At 39.3% G+C, this 22219-nt stretch overlaps 1 protein-coding gene across 2 annotated transcripts; it reads left to right on the top strand.

Moving 5' to 3' along the window:
* The first annotated feature begins 12 nt into the window (after positions 1-12).
* On the top strand, positions 13-21992 carry PROSER1 (proline and serine rich 1). Of its 2 annotated transcripts, XM_068182067.1 has the most exons (14): positions 13-220; positions 702-785; positions 3832-3897; positions 4576-4644; positions 5100-5194; positions 7873-7966; positions 8439-8549; positions 9272-9355; positions 10269-10347; positions 12558-12653; positions 12775-12819; positions 15078-16839; positions 17496-17643; positions 18966-20635. In XM_068182067.1, exons 2-14 carry the CDS (start codon positions 741-743, stop codon positions 19086-19088), a joined length of 2817 nt encoding a protein of 938 aa, XP_068038168.1. In that variant the 5' UTR covers positions 13-220; positions 702-740; the 3' UTR covers positions 19089-20635. The 2 variants fall into 2 exon arrangements, with proteins under 2 accessions (XP_068038168.1, XP_068038169.1); XM_068182068.1 differs by lacking the exons at positions 13-220; positions 18966-20635 and adding an exon at positions 21663-21992 and having other exon boundaries at positions 450-785.
* Positions 21993-22219: the final 227 nt, after the last annotated feature.

The raw sequence follows: 22219 nt of genomic DNA, 5'->3' as shown, positions 1-22219 counted from the left end.
CGGCGGCGCGGGGGTGGCGCGGGCCGGGCGCGGTGGTGCCCCGGGACAGCGCTCAGCGCTCCGGTGCGGCGCCGGGAGCTGGGCGAGGGGCGAGTCCGCCCCGCGTTCTCGCCGCACCCGCGCAGGCATCGCTATCGTCGCCCAGCGTGGAAAAGGGCCTTCGCTCCGCGCTGTGATGCCATCAGGACGCGACGGCAGGGAGGCGGGACCGGCGGAGGGGGTGCGCTGTTTGCGTGGGTTCACGCCGCTCCGGGGCCGCCTTCCTCACCTGGCCCGCCTGCCCTGGGGGCCACCCGCGCCCGCCCCGGCTCTGCCCGCCGAGATCGCAGGGCGGCGGCGCCGCGAACGATGCTCTGCGGGGGCGCCCCGGGCCGGCCGGGCCGCCGTGCCGCGTGCTGAGCGGGGCGGCTGCCGCCCTGCCCTGCCCTTCCCTTTCCCTCCCCTCCCTTCCCTTCCTGCCGCCGCCGCGACCCCTGCGCCCGCCGGAGCGCCCGCGGGACGCGCGGGGAGCGGGCGCACCGGGCGTCTCCCGGAGGGCGCCTTTATCTCCGTGTCCGCCACTGCAGAGGCGGCAGCGCTCCATCCCCGGGCCGAGGACAGCCCCGGCCCCCTTCCGTGCCCGGCATTTTTTATTTATTTATTTTTTAAAGTCGTTTTTTCACTGTATGCTCAAAGACATTTAGGATTTTTTTAATCGCTAGTATTATTTCCTCCACGTTTAAGTGTCGGCAGTAATCAAGATGGATAAGAAATCATTTGAAACGGTGCTGGATGAAATTAGGAAGGTAAATTCTCGTTGTATGTGTTAGTCTAATCATTTGGTGGTGGTCTATAGGACAAGGAGTAATGGCTACAAATTGAAAGGAGGAGGATATTTAGCTTATTAACAAGAAATTCTTTACTGTGGAGGTGGTGAGGCAGTGGAACAGGTTCCAGGGGTGCCCCAGTCCTAGCAGTGTTCAGGGCCAGCCTTGGGCAGCCTGGTGTAGTGGGAGGTGTCCCTGCTCATAGCGGGGCTGGTTGGGTCTGGGTGATCTTGAGCCCTCATTGGAAATAAGCACTTGGATAAAGTTACTGCAGCATTTTCACTTTCAAGGAGGATGAGGAAGAAAACCAAAGTAGCCGAGCATGTCTTACTTGAGGGGAAGAGCTGCGTTTGCTTGGCCTGTCCGGAGACAGCGTGAAGTACCCACCTTTTGTACGCTGGTTTAGGGGGTACAGTGTGCAAATAGGATGTGAGAACACTGATTTCTGAGCTGCACTCTGTTGTCCTTGTTGGAAGTCATGTCTCCCGCAGCTTGGGAGTGACTGTGTGCACACCTTCTTCCTCTGGGATGTCAGTCCTGTGTTTTGATGTGTACTCTGGGCTGTGTTTCTTTATCTCCTGTTTATAAACTCTCTGAACAAAATACTGCAGGTTGTGGGGAGAAGAGGTACAAACCTGGGCTTCCTTGTGTCTGGCAGGGCTCTGGTTTCTCTCTGCACAGGGTCCTGCTTTAACAGAAAAGCTCGAGGTTAGTGGTTGGCACACTTCCCTGAATGGTAGAAGGAGAAAAGGAGAGAAAAAAAAATCAGAACCTTTGAGATTAATGTTTCTGGTTTTGCCTGGGAAGCAGAAACCTGTGGTGATGTATTTTGTTGCAGTTAAGCAGAGGTTATTTAAGTGTCACAGTAGAACAGTTTACCTGCTGAAGCTGTCTTGGTGTGACAATGAAGGGCTTGTTTCAGATGAGATTTCCTTGTGGCACAACAGCAATCCATAGCATTTTTGCATTAAGTAGAATTTTTTGTTGTGTTGGTTTGTCTAGGAGATGTAAACTTCCTTTATTTGGACTTGGAGTTGAGTTTCAGTTCAGTTTCTCTTCGGCACGAGGCAGTGATGGCTGCAATTGCAATATTATTATTTTGCAATGTATCAAGGTATAAAACCCTATTGAGGTATAAAACTGTTCAACAGAAGCCCCAGGGTGTTTTTTTTATCACATTTTTGCATAAGGTCATGGTCATAAGGTCTCTTTCTTAAAACAGCTAAAAACATGACAGTCTAAGATATTTCAGGGTGTGGACTTCCCTCCCAATTTATGAATTTGTGTGGAAAATCTGGGGACCACAAAAAAAAAAAATCAAGGAACGACTAGCACATGAATGCTTTCTCTGATGATTGATGGTTGGAGGGAGTAATGTTTTAATTATATTACTGCAGTGCAGTCCTTCAGAAAATGCTCTCTGATTACTAAAGACTTCAGACAAAAGGGTTTAGGCATGTGATTTTAGGCAATAATGTTTCCTCTGCTATCTGCTTGTATTCCAACTTGCTGTTGACCTAAGGATCAGTGCTGTGCTCTGTTAATAATAGTTGTGGTGTAACATTCATTGTCCAAATGCTGGTTTTGTGTCTTTGCTGCTATATTTTTGTTTAAGCTTCATTTCTAGCTCTGTGTTAGAACCTTCTTTATTATGTGATTCACAAGTTTGTTGTGTTGGCATGTTCCATTTTCAGTCCTACAGTTACAGGAACAATTATTTAAATGTATTCATGTGTAGTTTACTTCTGTTTCCCCCTGTATATATGTACAAGTACTAGCAAAATAAACTTTGGGGGTTTTGTTTGTTTGTTCCTTCTATAAATATGCATAGCAGTGCTTTGTGTTTGTACTCTTGTTACAGAGTCATTCAGTTGTTGATTTAAGAAGGTAAAGTAACATTTGTTTCAGTTAAAAAAAAAAAAAAAAGACATACCCTGCTTTTTTCCAAAACACATGAAGACTAGGAAAGAATAGAAGAAAAAATGAGCATGAAGACAAATTCTTTCTCTCCTGTGACTTCAGTGTGTCTGGTAGTGTTTGTCTCTTAATGAGGTACAGAAAGGAAGAGGGTTGCCTCAAATAGTATCCAGGTGGATTTCTGGGCACCTGTGCTACTCATTCACAGTCAGGCTGCAGTGATGGAGACCTTCGTGTCTGTCTGGAGGACAGGAACAAAAAAGCAAGGGGTAAGGGTAGTTTCTAGGGCTGTTGGGAGGAAAATAGAAGTGGGTGTGTGAGTAAAGCTAAAGGTAGTTTGAGAATACCAAACTAAAGGTAGTTTGATTTAGCATTAGGGGGGGGACTTAGAAACTATGGAAGAAAGGTGTTTTCACCTGCTTGGGGCAGGAATTCAGCTGTTAGCTGTCTTCTTTACATCTTGTACCTGTCACAGAGGGCTGGGTACAGGGGAGGGAGGAGGTCCTGGCTATTAGGCAGCTCATGTAGTTATCAATACAACTGTTGCCAAAAAGTCAAAAGGACAGTGCTGCATTAAAGTACTGTGCTTTGATTGGTATGACTGCATGTTAAAATATGGAATGCATAACGATAACGATAAGACAGTATCCTTCTCTGGACCAAGCTGTGTTGAGTATTTAATTCTGTCTGTATAGACTCATTATCCAATTTCTTCATAAATTCACCAAAGTGAAATATTTTGTCAGTTAGTTTACAGGGGCCATACAGAGCAATTGCCTGAATAATCAACTGTATTGTCTTGTTTAAGTTGTTGTAAATCATTGGAGCAAAAAGAAGAGTGATGATGTTCTCTTATCACAGTTATAAGCAACAACAAAAAAGCAAAATCAAGTAAATAAAAAATGAGTATTTTTTAACAGAAGAATTAAATCACATCTTCCTGCTTTTCACTGTTCTCAGTTACCTAAGAAGTACACTGTTACTTCAAAATGCTGCAATGTCACTTTGTAGGGGTAGATTTTAGATTAATGTATTAGCAGATGGTTGTGCTATAATTATAATTTTTGAGTTACTAATTATGCATCCTTTTTTTCCCTATATCTTTTAGGCTGTATTGACTGAGTACAAATTAAAAGCTATTGAATATGTTCATGGATACTTTTCTAGTGAACAGGTAAAATCAACACTGTTATGAGTTTAATGGGAGCTATTGTTTTTGTGTATTCAGTAATACAAACTGATTGTCTCCGGTCATGCTGAGGCTGATCATATTAGGTTTTCACATTTATTGAGGACATTTAATTCCTTGTTATTATATCAGCATGGCACTATTAAAAAGAGTTCAAAGTTGTTTTGTCATCAAAATCACTTTTGTGTCTGGAAAGTTGTATAAATTTATTATAATGGAGTTTAGAATTATTTTGTGTGTATTGTCTAAATAGAGATAATGTATAACATGATAATAGGTAGATTTTCTTTTTCCTCTTTCTTTTCCTGCTAGCTTTTTTTGGTGTATGTTTGGGATCCTGATAGTTGATAAGCGATACTTGATTTTTTTTTTCTTTTACTTATTCTAATACAGTGGTGTTGTTATTCATATATGCAAATAGATGTCAAAAAGTAAGTATTTAAAACATTTCCATGGAAAATCTTTATCTCATGACATAGAAATTTTAGCTGCCTACTTAGAAATAAAAAGACAGATGCTGGTAGGCACGGACAATCAGGCATCACAGATAGATGTTTTTTAGCAGTATACTAGTGTGCTACAAAAGTGGGAAGGTCATATTGATGCTGTTAACATACATTTTTAATATATCTGAAAGATTAATGGAAGGCCTTACTGTTGCAGGTTGTTGAATTACTGAGATACTTCTCCTGGGCAGAACCGCAGCTTAAGGCAATAAAGGCTTTACAACATGTAAGTTCTTGTGGCATGATCTTGCAGAATAAGTTTGCTCTCTTAATGTCATTTTAATTTAATGACACCTACTTTCCAACTGATGAGTCAATATACTCTTCAAAATCTTCAAAGTTTCTTCTTCATCTCCTTCAGTGGTACCAAGCTAGAATTTTATACTTCTAATTGGGGTATCTTTTCTGACTGAAGTGACTTTGACTTTCCTGTGTATCACAGAAGGAGATGTAACCCTTTCTAAATCTCGGTAACTCTCTTGATTTCTTTGCTTTTGATGAGTGCTTTTTGGAGGTGCTTGTTCATAATTTAGCATATAGAGTCTCCTTCCCAATGGGAGAGAGAAGCTGTTAAAAGTTTACTGAAATATACCATATGAAGCTGTTACTGAATTGTATTCTGAGTTTAAAATACTTGTACTGTTTTATTTTATACACACTTTTTTCTTTCTTTCTTATCAGAAAATAGTGGCAGTTCCAGCATCAAAAATGGTTAATATTCTCAACTGCTTCACCTTCAGTAAAGATAAACTTATTGCCCTTGAAATCTTAGCTTCGTAAGTATTTCTTTTGCTGTGTTCCTTAACTTGTATTGGTTTGCTCATGTTTGAGGATATAAAACTTTAGATCTCCTAGAAGGAAGCACTGTGCCTGGTTAAGGCAAAGCAGAAATCCATTACTGATGGGGCTGTTTAAAAGACTAATTAGATGCAGATGTTGTAGAAGTAGACATAAGGCTGGGAGAATGGGGTTTGTTCGGCCTGGGATAATGGGGTTTGTTCGGCCTGGGATGAGTTGGGGTGATCTAATTGCAGCCTTCTGGTACCTGAAGGGAGCCTTCAAGAGAGCTGGAGTGTAGTTACAGGACAAGGGGAATGTATTCACACTGAAAGAGAGTAGGTTTAAAGTGGATATTAGGAAAAAATTATTTGCTGTGAGGATGGTGAGGCATTGGCACAGGTTGCCCAGAGAAGTTACCATCCCTGGAAATGTTCAAAGCCAGGCTGCATGGGGCTCTGAGCAGCCTGGTCTAGTAAAAGGTGCCTCTGCTCACCTGAAGGGGCTTTGGAGCTAGATGATATTTAAGGTCCTTCCAACCAATGATTCAAAGTTGTGGAAAATTCCATAGTTGATTTGAGTCTTGTGCTTGCTGCTATGTGAGCTTCTGCCTGCTGGAAGACCGCACGTTGGTGGTGTTTTTACTGTGGTCTTCAAATGTTGTAGAGAACAAAGAGGGCCTTAAGCTTATTTCTCTGCTCACTGAAGTCTGGAAGACTTGAGACCAGGAAATTGTGGGAATTTACCCCTTTTTTGCAAAGTCCTCTAAATATTACATATGTAGAAATGAGGTAAGTAAATGGATCTCTTAAAGTGGCAAATCTACTGTCTATAAAAATAGATATTCTAAATTGATATTTACAGAGAAAGTTGGGGTTTTCCTAGTGAACAGAGCTGCTTCAAAGGATCCATTACATGTATTTAAAATGGAACTCTTCTGCTTGATTCAGGGGATTTATTTTATAAAGTATTGTTCTTTTTTGGGTTGTTTAGGGTTTTTTTGCTTTAAGCATATCTGTCTTCCCTGTGAATGTTGTATTACTGCCTGCTTGAACTTCCTGGGGCATATAATTTCATGGTACAAATATCCATAAAACAGTTAAGACTGAGGATACAGACATGATTTTGCTTTAGGAGTTGAGCTTAAGGAAGCCATGTCAGTGCTCCTAGTCTATTTCAGACCAAAACAAAACAGAGTAGCCAAAGGAAAGTTACTGGCACACAAGACTAACCTGTTGCCTTCTTGTAATGAGTTTTGAGTGCTTGGACTCTTCAGTTGCTACACTTCAGCTGATGAGGGGGGAAAGCACAATAACTTCCTTAGCTGTTGAATTTCTACAGTACTAGAGCAAAGTAAGGGAGTCATGATTACGAATCCTAACCCAAATCTATGTGCTGCTTACTTCGTTAATCAGGAATAGTGAACAAAGCTGAAAGCTCATTCACATTTTAATACTGTTCTTTGAGGTGTTTTTCATGTCTTCATTCAATGTTTTGCTGATTTCATTTCTGTCTATTATCCTCCTTTGAGGAGTCCTCCTTTTTGATGCTGTATTGTATTTCCAGTAGTTTAGATGGCACGGGTAATATTTGACAGAGAAGTGCTGGTAAAAAATTGGTCAGCATTTTGAATAAGGTGGGTAGAAGCAGGCATTGGTCTCCTTGTACTCACATATTTTGTTCTCTGTGGTGTGTCTAGTGTTGTTTGGGGAAGAAGAGAGAGGAGGAGTACCTTTCGGAACAATATGAAGGCTTTCACTAGCTCTGCAGAACTTAGAGAGATTTAACAGGAATTACCTTTTTAATTGTAAAGTAAATCAGATGAAAACTTGTTTTTCTACCAGACTGGCAAGAAGCAAATGGAGTAGTTGCTGGTTTTCTGCTGTGCTAGGAATTGTGTGTTAGTAGTAATTAAAGCTTTCTAGTGAACTGTTGATGCCTTAAGTCTCAAGACATCACTGTTGTGATGCAAAATTCATTTGTTCTACATACTTACTCTTGCAATAAAGTTTAGCTGTCATCATCCATTGTTCTGTACTGATATTTAGTTCTAATAGTTTTACTTACAGTATGAAGTCCATATTTAAGCCTAGGATTTATAATAATAATAGTAATATTATGATCTGTACTAATTATGGTTTTTTAATGTGCTTTTGGGTAGTGGCTAAGTGTGGGTCACTTTTCAGTGTGCATTATTGAAGCAGTGTGACCCCCCCGCTGCACGGAGAATAACATGCTCTGATTCTATGTTGTAGAAGGCTGAATAAATTGCTTTTATTATGCTAAATTATATTATATTAATACTATACTATACTAGAACTATAGCATACTAAAAAGATATTTAAGAAAAACCTGTGACTGTCTCCAGACAGTCACGACACAGCTTTGACTTAATTGCTTAATCAATCTAAACAACTTTCACCGGTGCGCAATTAACATACTTTTCGTTAACCAATCTTTATAACACATTCTACATGTGCTAAACAACAGGAGCAGCAAATAGAGATAAGGATTGTTTTCTTCCTCTGAACTTTCTCACTGCTTCTTACAACTTCCTGGGAAAAATCCTGGGAGAGAGAATCATGTCTCTCTCTGTTCGGAGAATGTGAATACTACAGTGTATTGTTTCAGCTTATGCAAATGGAATGGCAGTAATTGTCTGTCAATGTCTTTACAGCAACATTGTTGATGCTCAGAATTATCGCCTGATTGAAGATCTGTTCAGAATTAATATGTCAGAGAAGAAAAGATGCAGAAGAATTCTGGAACAGGTAATCGAGATAAACTAATAATACCCTTGTTTCTGTTAGGATTGTGTTTGTATCCTTGTGGTCATTGTGGGGTCAGGGCTTAGCATGAGGACTTCTGGGAGCTACTAGTGTAAGACAAGCTGAAACAAGGAACTGCAAAAAGATAAGAGCATGTGCAACAAAAGGAGAAGTTTTTGTCAGGCATTAGGAACATATGGAAAAAATGACACAGAATTTCAACCAATGCTGAAGGAAACAGTTTGTGTTTTGTTTTAGAGAACACTACGTTCTTAAGCCCAAGTTCAGTGTAAGCAGAGAGGGACTTTGACAGAAGTTTACACTATTTGGATTATTTGGTGTAAGACTTGAGACACAGACTTCAGTTGTTCTGTATAGGTTGATTCATGTAGTCTAAATGTTATGAAATAGTAACTAGTTTCATTAGAGCATTGAATTTGATAGCAAATAATGTTCTTTCTTGAATATTTTGCAGGCTTCAAAAACAGGTTGTAAGGCTCCTCATGCTATGATATCATCGTGTGGCATGATTCCTGGCAATCCTTATCCCAAGGGCAAACCAAGCCGTATAAATGGAATTTTTCCAGTAAGCATGATCCTATACTTTTGCTTTTCACAAATGAACCTTGATTTTAAGATTCACTGTTGTATAACCAAACCCAGAATTCATATACATGGAAGGAGGAGTGGAATCAAAACCAAAGTGGTTGGTTTGTTTTACCCCATTCAACATTTATAGGGAACTTGCATTATTTTTATTTGCCCATTCTCTCTCTGCTGCTTCAGGTAAAGATTACCTGAACAATGTCATAAATAAGACATGGTTCATATCAGGAAAACATTGTAAACTCCAGCAGTATTTGGCAGAATCAGGAGAGGTGTCAAGAGGCTTGTTGGTAGGTTGATAGTGACCTAATCTGGTAACTGCAGTATTACTGCTAATCTTAGTGTGTCACTTAAGCATGTGAAGCATTTCCTTTGAACACTTGAGACAGCAAAATAACTGAAATTAATGTTATCATGTCCACAAGTCAAAATGCAGAATTCCATCATCAACATGCACTGTTTAAAATGCCTCTCTCTACAAAACCTCAGTGTTACAAATCAAGCTATTGGAATGCTCTTATTTTACATTTCTTTACAAGCCTAAAACAGTTAGTTGGGTTAGTTTTTTTCCTGACAAACATGGTTACTTTTGGAATGTTCAAAAACTCAAATGTGGTTCAGTAAAAAAAAAAAAAAAGATAGAAATTGTACAGCAAGATTTGCTTCTAAATTAATGTTTGGTTTAATTTTCTTTTGTTTCAGGGAACCCCTATCAAGAAGGACACAGAAGAATGTACTAATGAAGGAAAGGGAATAGCAGCTCGTATACTTGGACCATCCAAACCAGTATGTCTAAAAATTAATAAATAAATGAAACTTTAAACATCCCCAAAGCAATTACCAGCCAATTCAACAAGGCTTTGTTATAAAATGCTGTTATGTTGCAAGAAGATTGTAGAGCAGCAATTTAATTGAAGCTAAACTACTGTAATGAACATGACCTAGTATTTTTTATTTAATTTGAAAATGAACTCTAGTTTTTATCTGTAGAGGGGGAGAATTCTCTACTGGATACAGTGTATGTGCATTTGAAGACAGAATTTAAATTAGAGTAGCAGAAGAGAAAACTAAAAGCATTTAAGCATTTTTGGTAATCCATTATGAGCTGCTCTCTTGAGGATTTCTCACATGAACACAGAAAATGCCTCCATCTTTGAAACTTGAATTACAGCAGTGCCTTAGAAAGAGGTTGTAGTTTTTTAACACAGCTGATCTGTATTTCAAAATTTTTGAGCATATGGGAAAAACTTTCAGTGAACCTGTTACTACTTAGAAGTATTGTCCAAATGTTTTATTATCACTTCTATTATGAGATATTTCCCACAAAGCTGTATTATTTTAAAAACATAGGTATCTTCAGAAATATTTGCTAGTTTTAAATGTGCTAAACATCTAAAATGAGAAGTCAGTCCAAGACTGCAGATTATGAGAACTGCAAGGCAGAAAGGAGCTCCCTTTCCCACTTGTGCTCAGTTTTCTGTTAAAATCTAAAGGCATACTAGTGATGTTTCTTTCACTCTTTTCAGAAAGAGTGAAATATTTGCAGTCACTCTGGATATTATGAAAAAATTTCATATAGCCTATATTTATAGTCAAGAATGCTTGTCTGTAGTAGTATCTGAATGTTAGCTTTTTGTCTGAGAAACATTAGGTGATGCTTTCACTATTGCTTTTTCCATTTGTTTTTTTGTTTATGTAGGCTCCATCAACGTACAATCCACACAAACCTGTTCCATACCCCATCCCACCATGTCGGCCACATGCAACTATTGCACCAAGTAAGGTTTCTATGTGTTCTAGGTTGATGCTATTGTTCATGCATTTGCCGTTTAAGTAATGTGTCAAGTGTTGGTTTCTCTGACCATGGTCATATCTGAAATTGGCTTCTGCTCCCTGAGTATGCTCTAGGTACTAGTTTCTACCTTTTCTTTCATGACAGCAGAATTGATCAAAAGAGGAATATATTGACTTCCAGCATCCATAAGAAAAATTCGCAGTCCTGTTCTGATGACAAAAGATTTAATTTATGAGAGGCATTGTGCATGTTAGACAAGGGCTTTAGCTTTGTTGTTACGTTTAGCTAAGGCTTGTGCTTTGGCTTGACAAGTCTGACTTGTTGCTATAGGACCCACCTTGGGTTATGGTCAGCCACGGCCCTGAATTGGGTGGAACTATGTAGGAACTTGCTGAAGGGCTGTAATCTGTTTCTCACTTGCCTTCAGCTTTACCTTTTGTCCATCATAATGGAAAGCAAACAGTTTCCTAAAAGGAAAGTAGATTTCAGTCTCAGAAGGGAGATACTTATTGCTTTTTCCTGCCATTGCTCTATTTCTAGCCTAGTGCCTTAAGTAAGATTGAGCCTTTATTCATAAGCTCCTCTCTTTGCTCTGCTGCATCAATTGTTAGACTCAAGGCATTTTTGGAAGGGGCCAAGGCAATTGCCCTTTCTTTGGAGGAAAGCTTAGAATACTTAAAGTAGTCAGATTCAGGTCTGGCAGGCAGCTGAAAGCCTCTTCTAATTTTGAAATTCTGTACTGCAGAACAAGGAGTGCTCTGGTTAGGACTCTTGCTTTTCACTGATGTTGGGGATTTCAGGGAGTTGATAAGAAAGTGAAGTAGAACTCCTAGCAAACAAGCTGAAGGCTGAGTCATCTAATCAACCTGATGTCTGCAAGTCTTTTTATAGCCAGTTTAGAAAAATGGGCGTTACTAGTGGCTAAACTAAGACTGATTAATTATGCCCAGGAGATTATTTGTTCGCAAGAAGCTGTACAGAAAGCTTGCAGACTAACTCAAATTTATATTGAATAAATCCTATCCGAAGTATCTTAAAGCACAAAATTTGGCCTGTGGTAGGATAGAAATACAGTTTTAGGTATTTAGATAGAAGTACAGTTTTAGGGTATGAATGAGCTTTTGAGGTTTCAGGGCCTTGCTAGGCTGCAACATGTTTTTTAAGAAAGCTCTTGTGACAACAGAACTCATTACTGGTGAAATTATATATATATGTGTATGTGTGTTTTTAGTGAGATTGCAGATGCTGACCTGAAACTACTGAATGTGATTGTTTTCAGTCAGTGGTAATGAATTATGTTCTGCCTCTTGAACATTTCCTTCCTGAGTGATGCAGTTCTTTTTAGTTGCTTTTCTGATTTTCAGGCAAGAGTTGTTGTGCAAGAAATCTTAACATCAGGTGGAATTACTATGAAAGTATGAAATGAGAAAGGACTTCTACATGACAAATTAGTGCACTTTCAGTATTGTTCAAGTGAACCATACTTTTCCCGTGAAGCCCAAGTTCTTATGCTCCTTAACTATTAATTCAGGGCCACTGTGAAATGTGTTTGTGTTCCTGCAATTTAAATTCAGATGTGTTTTACCAGAACTGTATACCACAGCAATGCAACAGTTTCAGTTGCTCCAAAAAATAACAGAGGAAAAATGTATATTTATTATGTTAATTGCTGGGAGAATTTTATATTAAAATACTTTGCTAACCCACTTGAATTTCTTAACATTTAAAGAAATATTGAAGAATACTAAATTAAGTATTTGAGAAGGATTGTTTTTTCTCTGAATTTTCTGGCTAAAGTGTCATGGTTAGTGATCTGTGTTTAGCTCCTTTGTTTGTCCAGCTTTAATGCTGAAGAAAGAGTTGCAAAGCCTGTAAATTAAGAATAGGAAGGGAACCAGTGATGCTGCAGACATCAGCAGACCTCTAAGTTTTTTCAGGCAAAATGGAACTGAAAGGAATTGAAACCTGACTTTTTCAGGCTCTCTTAAGATAATTGCCCTTAGTGAAATTTGGATCACAGGCAGACATGTGCAAAAGCCAACATCCAGCCTAGATAGTTAACTGGTCTAGCTTTTTGGTGAAGGAATGTCTTACAGTCTTGAAAATATTTTTTAAAAGGTGAAGATGCTTACTGATTAATCTAGATACAGGTTCTTCTGACAACAGGGATGTGTATTGCCTTTGTTATTTTAGGTGCTTACAACAATGCTGGCTTAGTTCCAATGGCCAATGTCATTGCTCCAGGCTTACCAGCTCCTCCACCATACAATGCTAATCAAGTGGTATCAGGTAAGGCATGCATATCTTTAAAAATATTCATGTTGTTTTTCCTGGTTCATTGCTGGGAGTGGTTCATTCACTGCTGGAGTTTCATTTGCCTTTCAATAACAAGCTACTGTTCTCTGTTTAGAAAATGAGGACCTTTCCAGCCAGGCAAAACCTTCCCAAAATCAAGGTAAATTGCAAATCCACAGGGGATTTTTGTGTATATTGTATCTTTGTTATTTGTTCAGAAAATGTTAACAACTTGTTTAGTGGGATCTTCATAAGCTTTTAAGTATGTAGACACGAAGTATGTGGAATAGAATCTCTTGATAGTGTAGAAAAAACAAATCATCAGGCATTTGTATTAAAGGCATTGAAACATTAAATTTCATTCTTTTGTGTTAGCTTATCGAAGTTTTTTATATTCATCATTATATAAGTATGTGAGAAATCATGCTAAAAACTAAATCAAAATACCCTTTGCAATGTCATGCATTTAAATACTTGAGTAAATATTTGCAATTTTTAAAACTCTGGACATCTATTGGAAAACTCATTGACATTTTAACCATGTAGATCAGTTACAATAAGAAAGTAGGAATACAAGAGAGATTTAGAGATTTTTGAATGTCTTATCCCAGAGCGTTAGATCCAGCTATGTCTACCTGTGCTTTTGTCTTACCCTGTAAGATCCTGTTCTTTTTACCAAGACAGCTGTGCACTTTTTATTGTTTTTATTTGTGTGATGCTTTGTACTCTTAGTACAAAGCATAATAATAAATCCCATTAGGAACCTCTTAAAAAAAGGCTTTGATAACACGTTGTTAGATTTTACAAATACAATCTGAGAATTTACTGACAATTGAGTCAGGCATATTAAATACTGCAAATAGATAAAATTACTGTGATAAGTTTAGCTACTGTAAATATTCCTAGGGACCAAAAAAAAAGTTATGTTTTGTCTTTCCTTCTCTATGTCCAGGGATGGTTCTACAGAAATGTTTTGAAGAATCACTTACATTCTTGTATACCCCTCTCTGTGTGCATGTATTTTTACAAAGTTAGTTTATACAGCTAAATGAATACAGAGTAAGGAATGAAATATTCTCTTAGGAAGAAAAGTTCAGCTCTGGGTTCTAGTACAGTTGTATTTCATCCATGATTATCTTAGCTATCAGGATTAAATAACTGATCTTTGGGAGAGTCTTCAGCTTGGAAATAGAATGAGAAAAAGAACACAGTCCAGAGCTGGGCAGTCTGGGATTTTTTTGAAAAGAGTATGTAAAAAAAAATTTTGTTGGCAGATATACTTGTTTTTGAGTTTTAACATACACAGAATAGGAGTTTGTCATATCAACTCAGGTCCAAGATTTTAAAGAATGATTTTCTGGATTTGCACGTAGAATTATGTGTAGAAATCAGGCAAGAGAGACATGAAGGCTGCTAGAGTTATGGGTGGTGAGTTTGACTGGTTGGATGAGTGTCTTGCTTACATTTCAACAGATTATTCCAAAAGTAAAATAAAGCACAAAGGTTGTTTGAGAGGAAGAATTTATTAACATATTCATGTTCCACAGGAAACTAGAGGCAGGCATATCGAAACTCTTGACATGCCAGTATTCATAAATGCAGCTCCTTTCCATTAACCTCCACCTCCCCATTGACAGTGTGCCTGTTTTCCTGCAGCTTGACTGATGTCTCTAACTTACTTTGTAGGATTGACACAAGCTGATACTTTTACTAGCAGGTGCTTGTCTTTATTACAGACACCTGACTAAAGATTCCTAAAAATACTTATTGAGAAAGTCAAGTGCCAATGTTAGTTTAATAATGTAGTGTGATAAATGAATTTCAAAGTGTACCTTCTTAGAATCAAAATCTGAAGGAAGCACAGTGAAGAGAATGACCTGATTTTGAAGGAAAGAAAACTACCAGCACCTGAAATCAGCTTTCTTCAGTTGTTGACTAAACTTCTCTGAAATCATGATACATTGAATTAACTGGTTCTGAAGGAAATTCTGACCTTCAGTGAGAGTGGATGCAGAGGAGCCCAGGTGATCTGATGCTGATGGAATATTAGATCTCGTTTGGGTACTGCCAAATGTTAGGCACCAGAGGGAGGGTGTTCACCTGGATCACTTGGATGTTCTTACAGAGTGCATTTGAGTTTCTAACTGTTTTGCATGAGATCATGAAGAGGTAGCAGATGTCACATAATGTTTTTAAAAGGGAGTATTAGCCCACATGGTGTATGATTTGTGTGATGTGTTTGTGTGTACCTTTTTGGTTTGTTTTCATAGGCCCTGCTGTTCATTGTTTATATGTAGACATTGTGTGTTAGCTATTGCCTGTGTATCATATTTTGAAATGCTGTATAAAATGTTTTTGTGTTGATTTCAAACATTTCTGACAGTTTCAAGTATTCTTATCGGTTTTGTTTCTTTGCAGCTTTTTCTGCACAAGCGAATCAGCTCTTTACTCCTCATGGTTCTAATCCTTCAACACCTGCTGCTACTCCAGTCCCTACCCCATCACCTGTCAAGGCAATAAGCCATCCATTAGCACCTGCAACTCCACTCATCTCTGGGATGAACATGTCTACCCCTGTCCTTCCTGTTTTCCCAGGACAGGTCTCCTCTTCCATCCATACATCTCAGCCATCTACCCCAACCCCTACCGTCATCAAATCCCTTTCATTGCCTGGTGTTCCTGTCACATCTGTTCACAGTGCAACCTCTACCCCTATCCCCTCAGTTTTTTCTGGGCTGGCTTCTATCCCTGCTGCTATGCCCGCTCCACAAGGTTCTTCCACTCCATGTGCCACACCTGCACCCACTGAAGCTTTCGCATCTGCTGCTACACCATTTGCTGGCCTCCCGTTCTCTACAACCTCTTCAGTTGCTTCTGCTAATAATCCTGCTGCATTGTCATCAGTCTTTGCTGGCCTCCCTTTGTCCTTGCCGCCCAATACCCAAGGGATTTCTAGTCCTGTTCCATCTACAATTGCTAATTCTCCTGCCACTACCATTCCTGGCTCGCTTAGCTTGCCTAACCCAATTTTGTCTGTCTTAAAGGGATTTCTGACATCAAGTGACACTTCATTAATCAATTCATCTGCTTTACCTTCTGCTGTGACAAGTGAGCTTGCTTCTTTATCTGCTCTTTCTAATCAAAACTCTGACCCTCCCACTTCCTCTGTCAACAAATGTTACACTCCATCAGTCACCCCCAACACACAGCGTTCCTCCACACCTGGGCTGGCTATTTTTCCAGGTCTCCCATCCCCATCTGTAGCCAATTCTAGTTCCACTCCTCCCACATTGCCTGCACAGTCACCTTTAACCACTTCACCATCGATTATGCCAGTCAACTGTGGCTCATCAGCCTCCCTCTTGCATGGCGCAAGTCCTACTAATCCTGACCAGCAGCTCTCATCAGCCCCAGCTGCCACAAGTATCCCAGTTTTGGTCAAAACAGAGCCCATGAGTCCTACCCTGTCGGCCTTCAAAGGTCCTTCTCATTCAGCCAGCCCTTCTCATGGCACTCTAGGACTGTCAGGGCTCGGGCGTGCATACACGTCAGCAGCTTCAGTGCCCGTCAGCTTACCCAGTTCTCTGAATCCAGCGCTGTCAGGGCTCTCCTCTCTGAGTGCTCCTCTGAACAACTCCAGTTCTCTGGCTTCCATTTCCTTCACCCCACATGGCTCCTCTGCTCCCATTGCCCCCGTGTTCAATGGACTTCCTCCTTTCACGTCTCTAACCAGTAACTTTGCTTTTACTGGTAACCCAGCACTGACCCCGCCTGTCACTCTCCCCGGGCCTCTGTTGGCCACTCCGGCTACAAGCGCTTCAGCCGTGTCCGGCCCCCATGCGAGTTGCACCGCCGCCGTGCTCTCAGGACTCGCTGCCTCCGCAACAGTCTCCGCTCCACCCTTCTCGCTTAACTTGTCCAGTGCTGTCCCTTCCCTTTTTTCTGTCGCCCAGGGACCTCTGGGATCATCAAACCCATCCTTCCCTGGTTTTCCTGTCTCTAACACACCCTCTGTCACTCCTGCTCTCCCTTCTTTCCCTGGCCTCCAGGCATCTTCTGCAGTAGCAGCAGTTGCACCGTTGCCGGCAGCTGCCACAGCCCCATCTCCAGCTCCGGTCCTGCCAGGGTTTGCCTCGGCCTTTAGCTCAAACTTCAACTCTGCACTTGTGGCACAGGCTGGGTACGTTACTGTTTTTGGAGGAGGTCAGAACTATTTATTTTTCTCTTGAGCAAAACACTGATTTTATTTTAGGTGTGTAGACAATATTTTCAGTCATACTTACGAAGTGCAGATAGTTTTTAAAGTTAGTACACTACTAGATTTCCACTTGTCTTTTGAAGCTGATAGGGTAATGACTAAATAGGTTGGCCTTAATAGTCTCTGTTATGACAGTCTAATCCAGTGAGGTGCTCAGTGATTTTGTTTCCCAGATGAGGATACTTGGCACCTCCTAGGCTTTTACAAGAATGGATTCCACGTGGGCATCCATTAATACACACAGGTAATAGCAGACAATATCTTAGATATTTTAAGGAAGTAGTCAGCATAAATTCTTGTATGTAAAGGGTTTTTTTGTGTGCAAACTGTCAACACAGTTGAGGTACAAAACATTTTGAGTCCCCTTAGGTGTATTCCAGACAATCTTGGTTTGTGTATGTATGAATAATTTTTAGGTGGGTAAAGACTGAACTTCAGTTTAGAAATTCTGGCCTTTATGAGATGTAGAAAAAGAACTGCTTTTGTAATTTATGTAGACATAAGCTTATAGAGAGGGAAACGGAATAAAACATGGTGCACATGTTCCTAATAACAGCCTCATTTTGGCATTCTTTCAGCTTGACTTCTGGACTACAGACACCAGGAAATGCAGTTTTTCCTGGTCTTTTATCTCTCCCTGGTATCCCTGGCTTTCCCCAAAGTGCCGCACAATCTTCCTTACAGGAATTGCAGCACAGTGCAGCTGCACAGTCAGCACTACTACAGGTAATGTGTCGATTTGTTAATACTGTTCTACTTCCAGTGATCTCTTGAGCACGTACTTACCTGTTAACTCTTTGGGATTAGTTTAAGTCAGTAAATGATTAAAACTCTAAATTGTGTGAGAACTGATTACAAGGATGATGATAAAAAACAACTTGTGCTAACTTCTTACTCAAGGCCAGTGTGCAATGCTTCATAAATGAGATTAAAACATCTAAAACTCTTTGTAAACTGGGGAGAAGTTAAATAAAAGATAATGCAAATTAATTTTTTTGCGGGGTTTGTGTTAAATCTAATGAGCTGACCGTGCCATTGCAAAATTTGTGCTCAGTTCCAGTCTGACATTTGAATAACTTACAGATTTCTGTGGACCATTTGTTGTGAGTTATGTGCCTCTGCACATGTAATCAGATTGTCTTGAATTTGTGTCTGTTGTGGTTGTGCTTTTCTCTTGATAGTTCCCACACATAGAATTGTAATATAAGCTTGAAGTGGCTTTGGGTATTGTGTAATTTCATCATCTCTTGTCCATGAAACAGCTTGTTTCACCCATCAACCTACATAAGTTAACTGAAACAATCATCAGACTTTGTGTTTATATGTTTAGCTTGTCTTTTAAAAGCTTGTTTTGTTAAAAACAGCCTCTGTACAGACTCCTGTAAGAAATTTGACCTTCTCTACATGGTACTAAAAGAGAGAGCTGAGTGTCTTTGACTTTAATGTTTTCTCTCTTCTGTGACATATCAGTTGTTGAAATGGAGCATGTGTCTAAGTACTGTTCAGAGTGCAGCATATTGTCAGATACCTTCTGAATAACAGGGGATTGGAAGAAGCAAGTTACTTCATCTAGACCATGCTTTTGCAGCTCAGGAGCTTTTTTGTTCTGTAGAAATGTATGCAGATTGCATTGAGAACATAATTGTTCTTATAAGATCCAGTCACTAAAGTTAATACTTATTTACCTGAGCAATGAAGAGAAGGAAAGTTCAGAGTCACTAAAGTATTACAGCTCCTGATTAAGCTGTGCCTTCCAAATCAGCTGGTGCTTACTCCACTGGAAAGTAAACGCCATTAACACTTCTCTGTTTTCCCTCTTAATCCAACTGCTTTTTTCATTCTCTGGTATTTCAGAGCAATAGTTGCACTACAGATTAACATCTTGGTATAGATGCCTTGTTCATCTCTATTCTTTGCACACTTCAGATTATAATCCATTTGTTTTGCCTTGAGCAGGTCTGGTATTGTGGCTGAAATTTTGCTTAATTTAGATTTTTGTTTCCTTGTTTTTGTCAGTGCTGTTTCCTAACTTCTTATCTTCCTTAAAGGCGCATTCTGCTTCTGCTCTGGAGAACTATACAGCTCAGCCTGAAGGTTTTGCTAACTATCCATCAACACCAGGAACACCATTTTCATTGCAGACAAGTCTGCCCCAGAGTGGATGGCAGTAAATACCAGGCATTTCTAAAGACTGCAGTGTTTGCTTGACAGAGCCTGATCCTATTCACTTTGGAGGCTATCTCTGCCATAGTGGGAGCATGGTCTGAGCTGGGGAAAGAAAGGGAAAACTTGAGGGTAAAATGTTTCCAGGAGGCTGTGTCAGATGTCATACTTAATTTACAAATTGCATTCAGTTGGATTCAGGGTCTGATCCTGTGAATTGCTGAGCATCATTTACTCTTCTTTAATTTTAAGAGTTCAGTGTTTGGTTTCTTACAGGATCAGGAACATTCAAACACATGTTTGTGTAAATAGGGCAATTGACTGTCAAGTTGAGTAGGGAGACCAAGTGTATTTAATAGTGTGAATAAGCACCTATCCTTCTGTTATGTTTTGTATGGTATATGTGGTTAATATAGACTGAGATCTGGACTGAAACTAAATTAAAGCTGTAGATGACCTTTTGTCTAGAAGCACACTTCTTGTGTGTGCATAAATCAAGGTCAGTTTATGGTTTTTCAGATGTTTTCTTCCTGTGTATGAGGATCTCCTGTTAGCATCAGCAGTATGTTAAGGAGAGGGTAGGTCAGAGGTGTGTGGGGGTTTTTCTTATGCTTCGAAATAGTCATGGGCTTGCTGCTGAATTGAGTACTCCTTTGTCTGAACAAGAAAGTTAGGAAATTATGCTGTACTGTATTTGGGTAGAAGTGGATTATGTTTTACTGGAGTATGGTTTAGCTAGCTGAGAATGTCTTTCCAAAATACATAAAAACATTTTAACTTGCCTCTAAAATAATGTTCCACAGTCTTCTCCTTGCCCCCAGCACCTCTCTGATTGAAATAATTGTACTGCAGATAGGCTGCCTATCTGGCACTTTTGACTGCAGACTTATGTGAATGTTTACAGACATGGGGCAAGTTCTTCTCTCCCTTATACTCACAAACAAACTGGTTCTCTATATGCTTTTCAGCTATAAACTGCAATTTGATGGTGCTTATCTTATCCTGTGAATATAAGTGGGAGCAGAATTTGGACCATGGATTTTTTTAGTATTTTTCCTTGGAAAACATATATGATTTTAAAGGCATATAGCTAAATTAACTGTTACAATGCAGCATATAGAAACGTCTTGCTTTGTTAGTTAAACTGAGTTGTGCACTCTTCTAATAATGTCAGTATCTGTGGCAATGTGTAACACATCATTGAATATCTTCTATTTAAGGAATGCTCTTGATCATTGTCTAGAGACAGTATAGGTGAATGATATTCAATCATGTGAATAAATTAAAATGTAGAGATACTACACTGTAGAAATGTTATGCACCTAGAGTTTTACTTTTTTAAAGATTGATTCTGCTGGGAGATGTTGCTAATGTATTTTCTTTCAAGATGTGAACAAACTTTTTTAGAATATTAATGGAAATTACTGTATTGGTTTTTAACATAATTTTTTTAAATAAAAAGTTTACAGTCATGGCAAAAAGGCTTTGCTGACTATTTGCATATTTACCTAAAATATGAATGAATAAACTTGTTTTTACTATGATACTTCTACTGCTTGAGCTTGCTTATGCTGTTTCTTTTTGATGCAGAATTCTGTCCAAAATTTTAGAATTGTCCTCCTAAGGAGTGACATTAGAAATATTCTATTTAATTTTTAGATTAAAAACTTAAATTCTTTGACATTTTAATAATCAAACTTACATATTCCATTAAATCTAAAAAAAAAAAAAATGTGTTCTTACATTTTTTATTTTGTGAAACCTGTTAAATTCTCATGATTCTTCACTCTGAACTGCTCTTAAAATTGGTATCTCTGATATTGATACCTTGACTTAAATCTGTGGAAGAAATCTCTACCATATTTCATTTTACACTGCTTGTCCTTCTTTCCATAACTTGTTCTTTGTAGATTTGCAGATGAGTTGGAGAAAATAAAGATAGAGGTATCTTATCAAGAGCAAATTGGCTTTTCTCCCTGAATGCAAATGTAAACCAGTTCCAAGTCAGTAAGTGTTTCGTAACCTTACTGAGGTGCTGAGTCTGACATCCTGTTTTAATCCTAGTTTCCTCATCAAGCAAATTTCGAACTAATTCACGTCATCCTGTAGTCAAAAGCAAGTAATACTGTTTTGTCAGAAAATAAGCACTTTGTGCCTTTGTTTCTAAAATATCTGTTGAATGGTCATGGGGGTATGGGGTTCCTGTCTGAGCACGGGACAACTCAAAGATGCCGAAGAGATTCAAGCCTTGTTTCTCCAAATGAAAACAGGTGAGAAGTAGTGAAATCCCCTGTATGAAATGCTCTTCTCCTGAAGCAGTGTAGTTACTGGGTATTGTCCAGCCACTGTACCAGAGAAGAGTGTTTGATTCTCCCATCTGTGTTAGACAAGTGAATAGGTTAAGAAATGTTTAGTTGTAAAGGTCTTATGTCTGGAATGGGCTCTGGTTCTTACTGGATCTTTCTGAAGCATACTGAGCTGGATTTTGTAAAGGAACTGTTCAGATGATGGGCTTAAAATTCAATTATTTAAATATTTCTCCTGATATAAAATTGTTTTTTATTAATTTTTTTCCTTCTCAGGAATAAAGTCCATGTTCTGCATTGCAGCAAACTGCTGTGACCCAGCACTGGAATTTCTGAAGAGAGTGATTTATCCTGAGCTCTTTCATGCTTACTTGAGCACCATTTTTAGACAGCCAAGGAAATGTCTGCTCCTGAGGCAAACCACCTTAAACTGAGCCTGTGCCGGGAAAGGGCTCTTGCTGTATGACTTTAATTTCTGGACTAATGGATTTTTTTCAGTGTTCAAGTTGCCTAATACTGCTTTATTTTGTGTGTACTGACAGCCTGCATAGATATGGTGTGGTGAAGTGTTCCTTGAAATAAAACCTTTTTTGCAACAACTAAGAACTTTCCAGGACTGTGTTTGCTACCAAGTTTCAATGTTTCTTACAAGTGCTGTAATTGCAGCTGCAGTGAATAGAAAAGAAACAGTAATTTTCTGTCCTTTTCATCTGGTTTACAAATGAGTGCTGGAAGTTTGCCTGGTCCTGAAAGGAAACTTGCCATGGTATGAATGTTCTGACTTTCTTGCAAATTGCCTTCCTTTCTGCATTCATAGAGGAGCAATACCTTTG

This window comes from Anomalospiza imberbis, chromosome 2 (assembly GCF_031753505.1).
Source record: "Anomalospiza imberbis isolate Cuckoo-Finch-1a 21T00152 chromosome 2, ASM3175350v1, whole genome shotgun sequence".
In the NCBI taxonomy this organism is placed as follows: domain Eukaryota; kingdom Metazoa; phylum Chordata; class Aves; order Passeriformes; family Viduidae; genus Anomalospiza; species Anomalospiza imberbis.
This window is presented reverse-complemented; position numbering and strand designations above follow the sequence as displayed.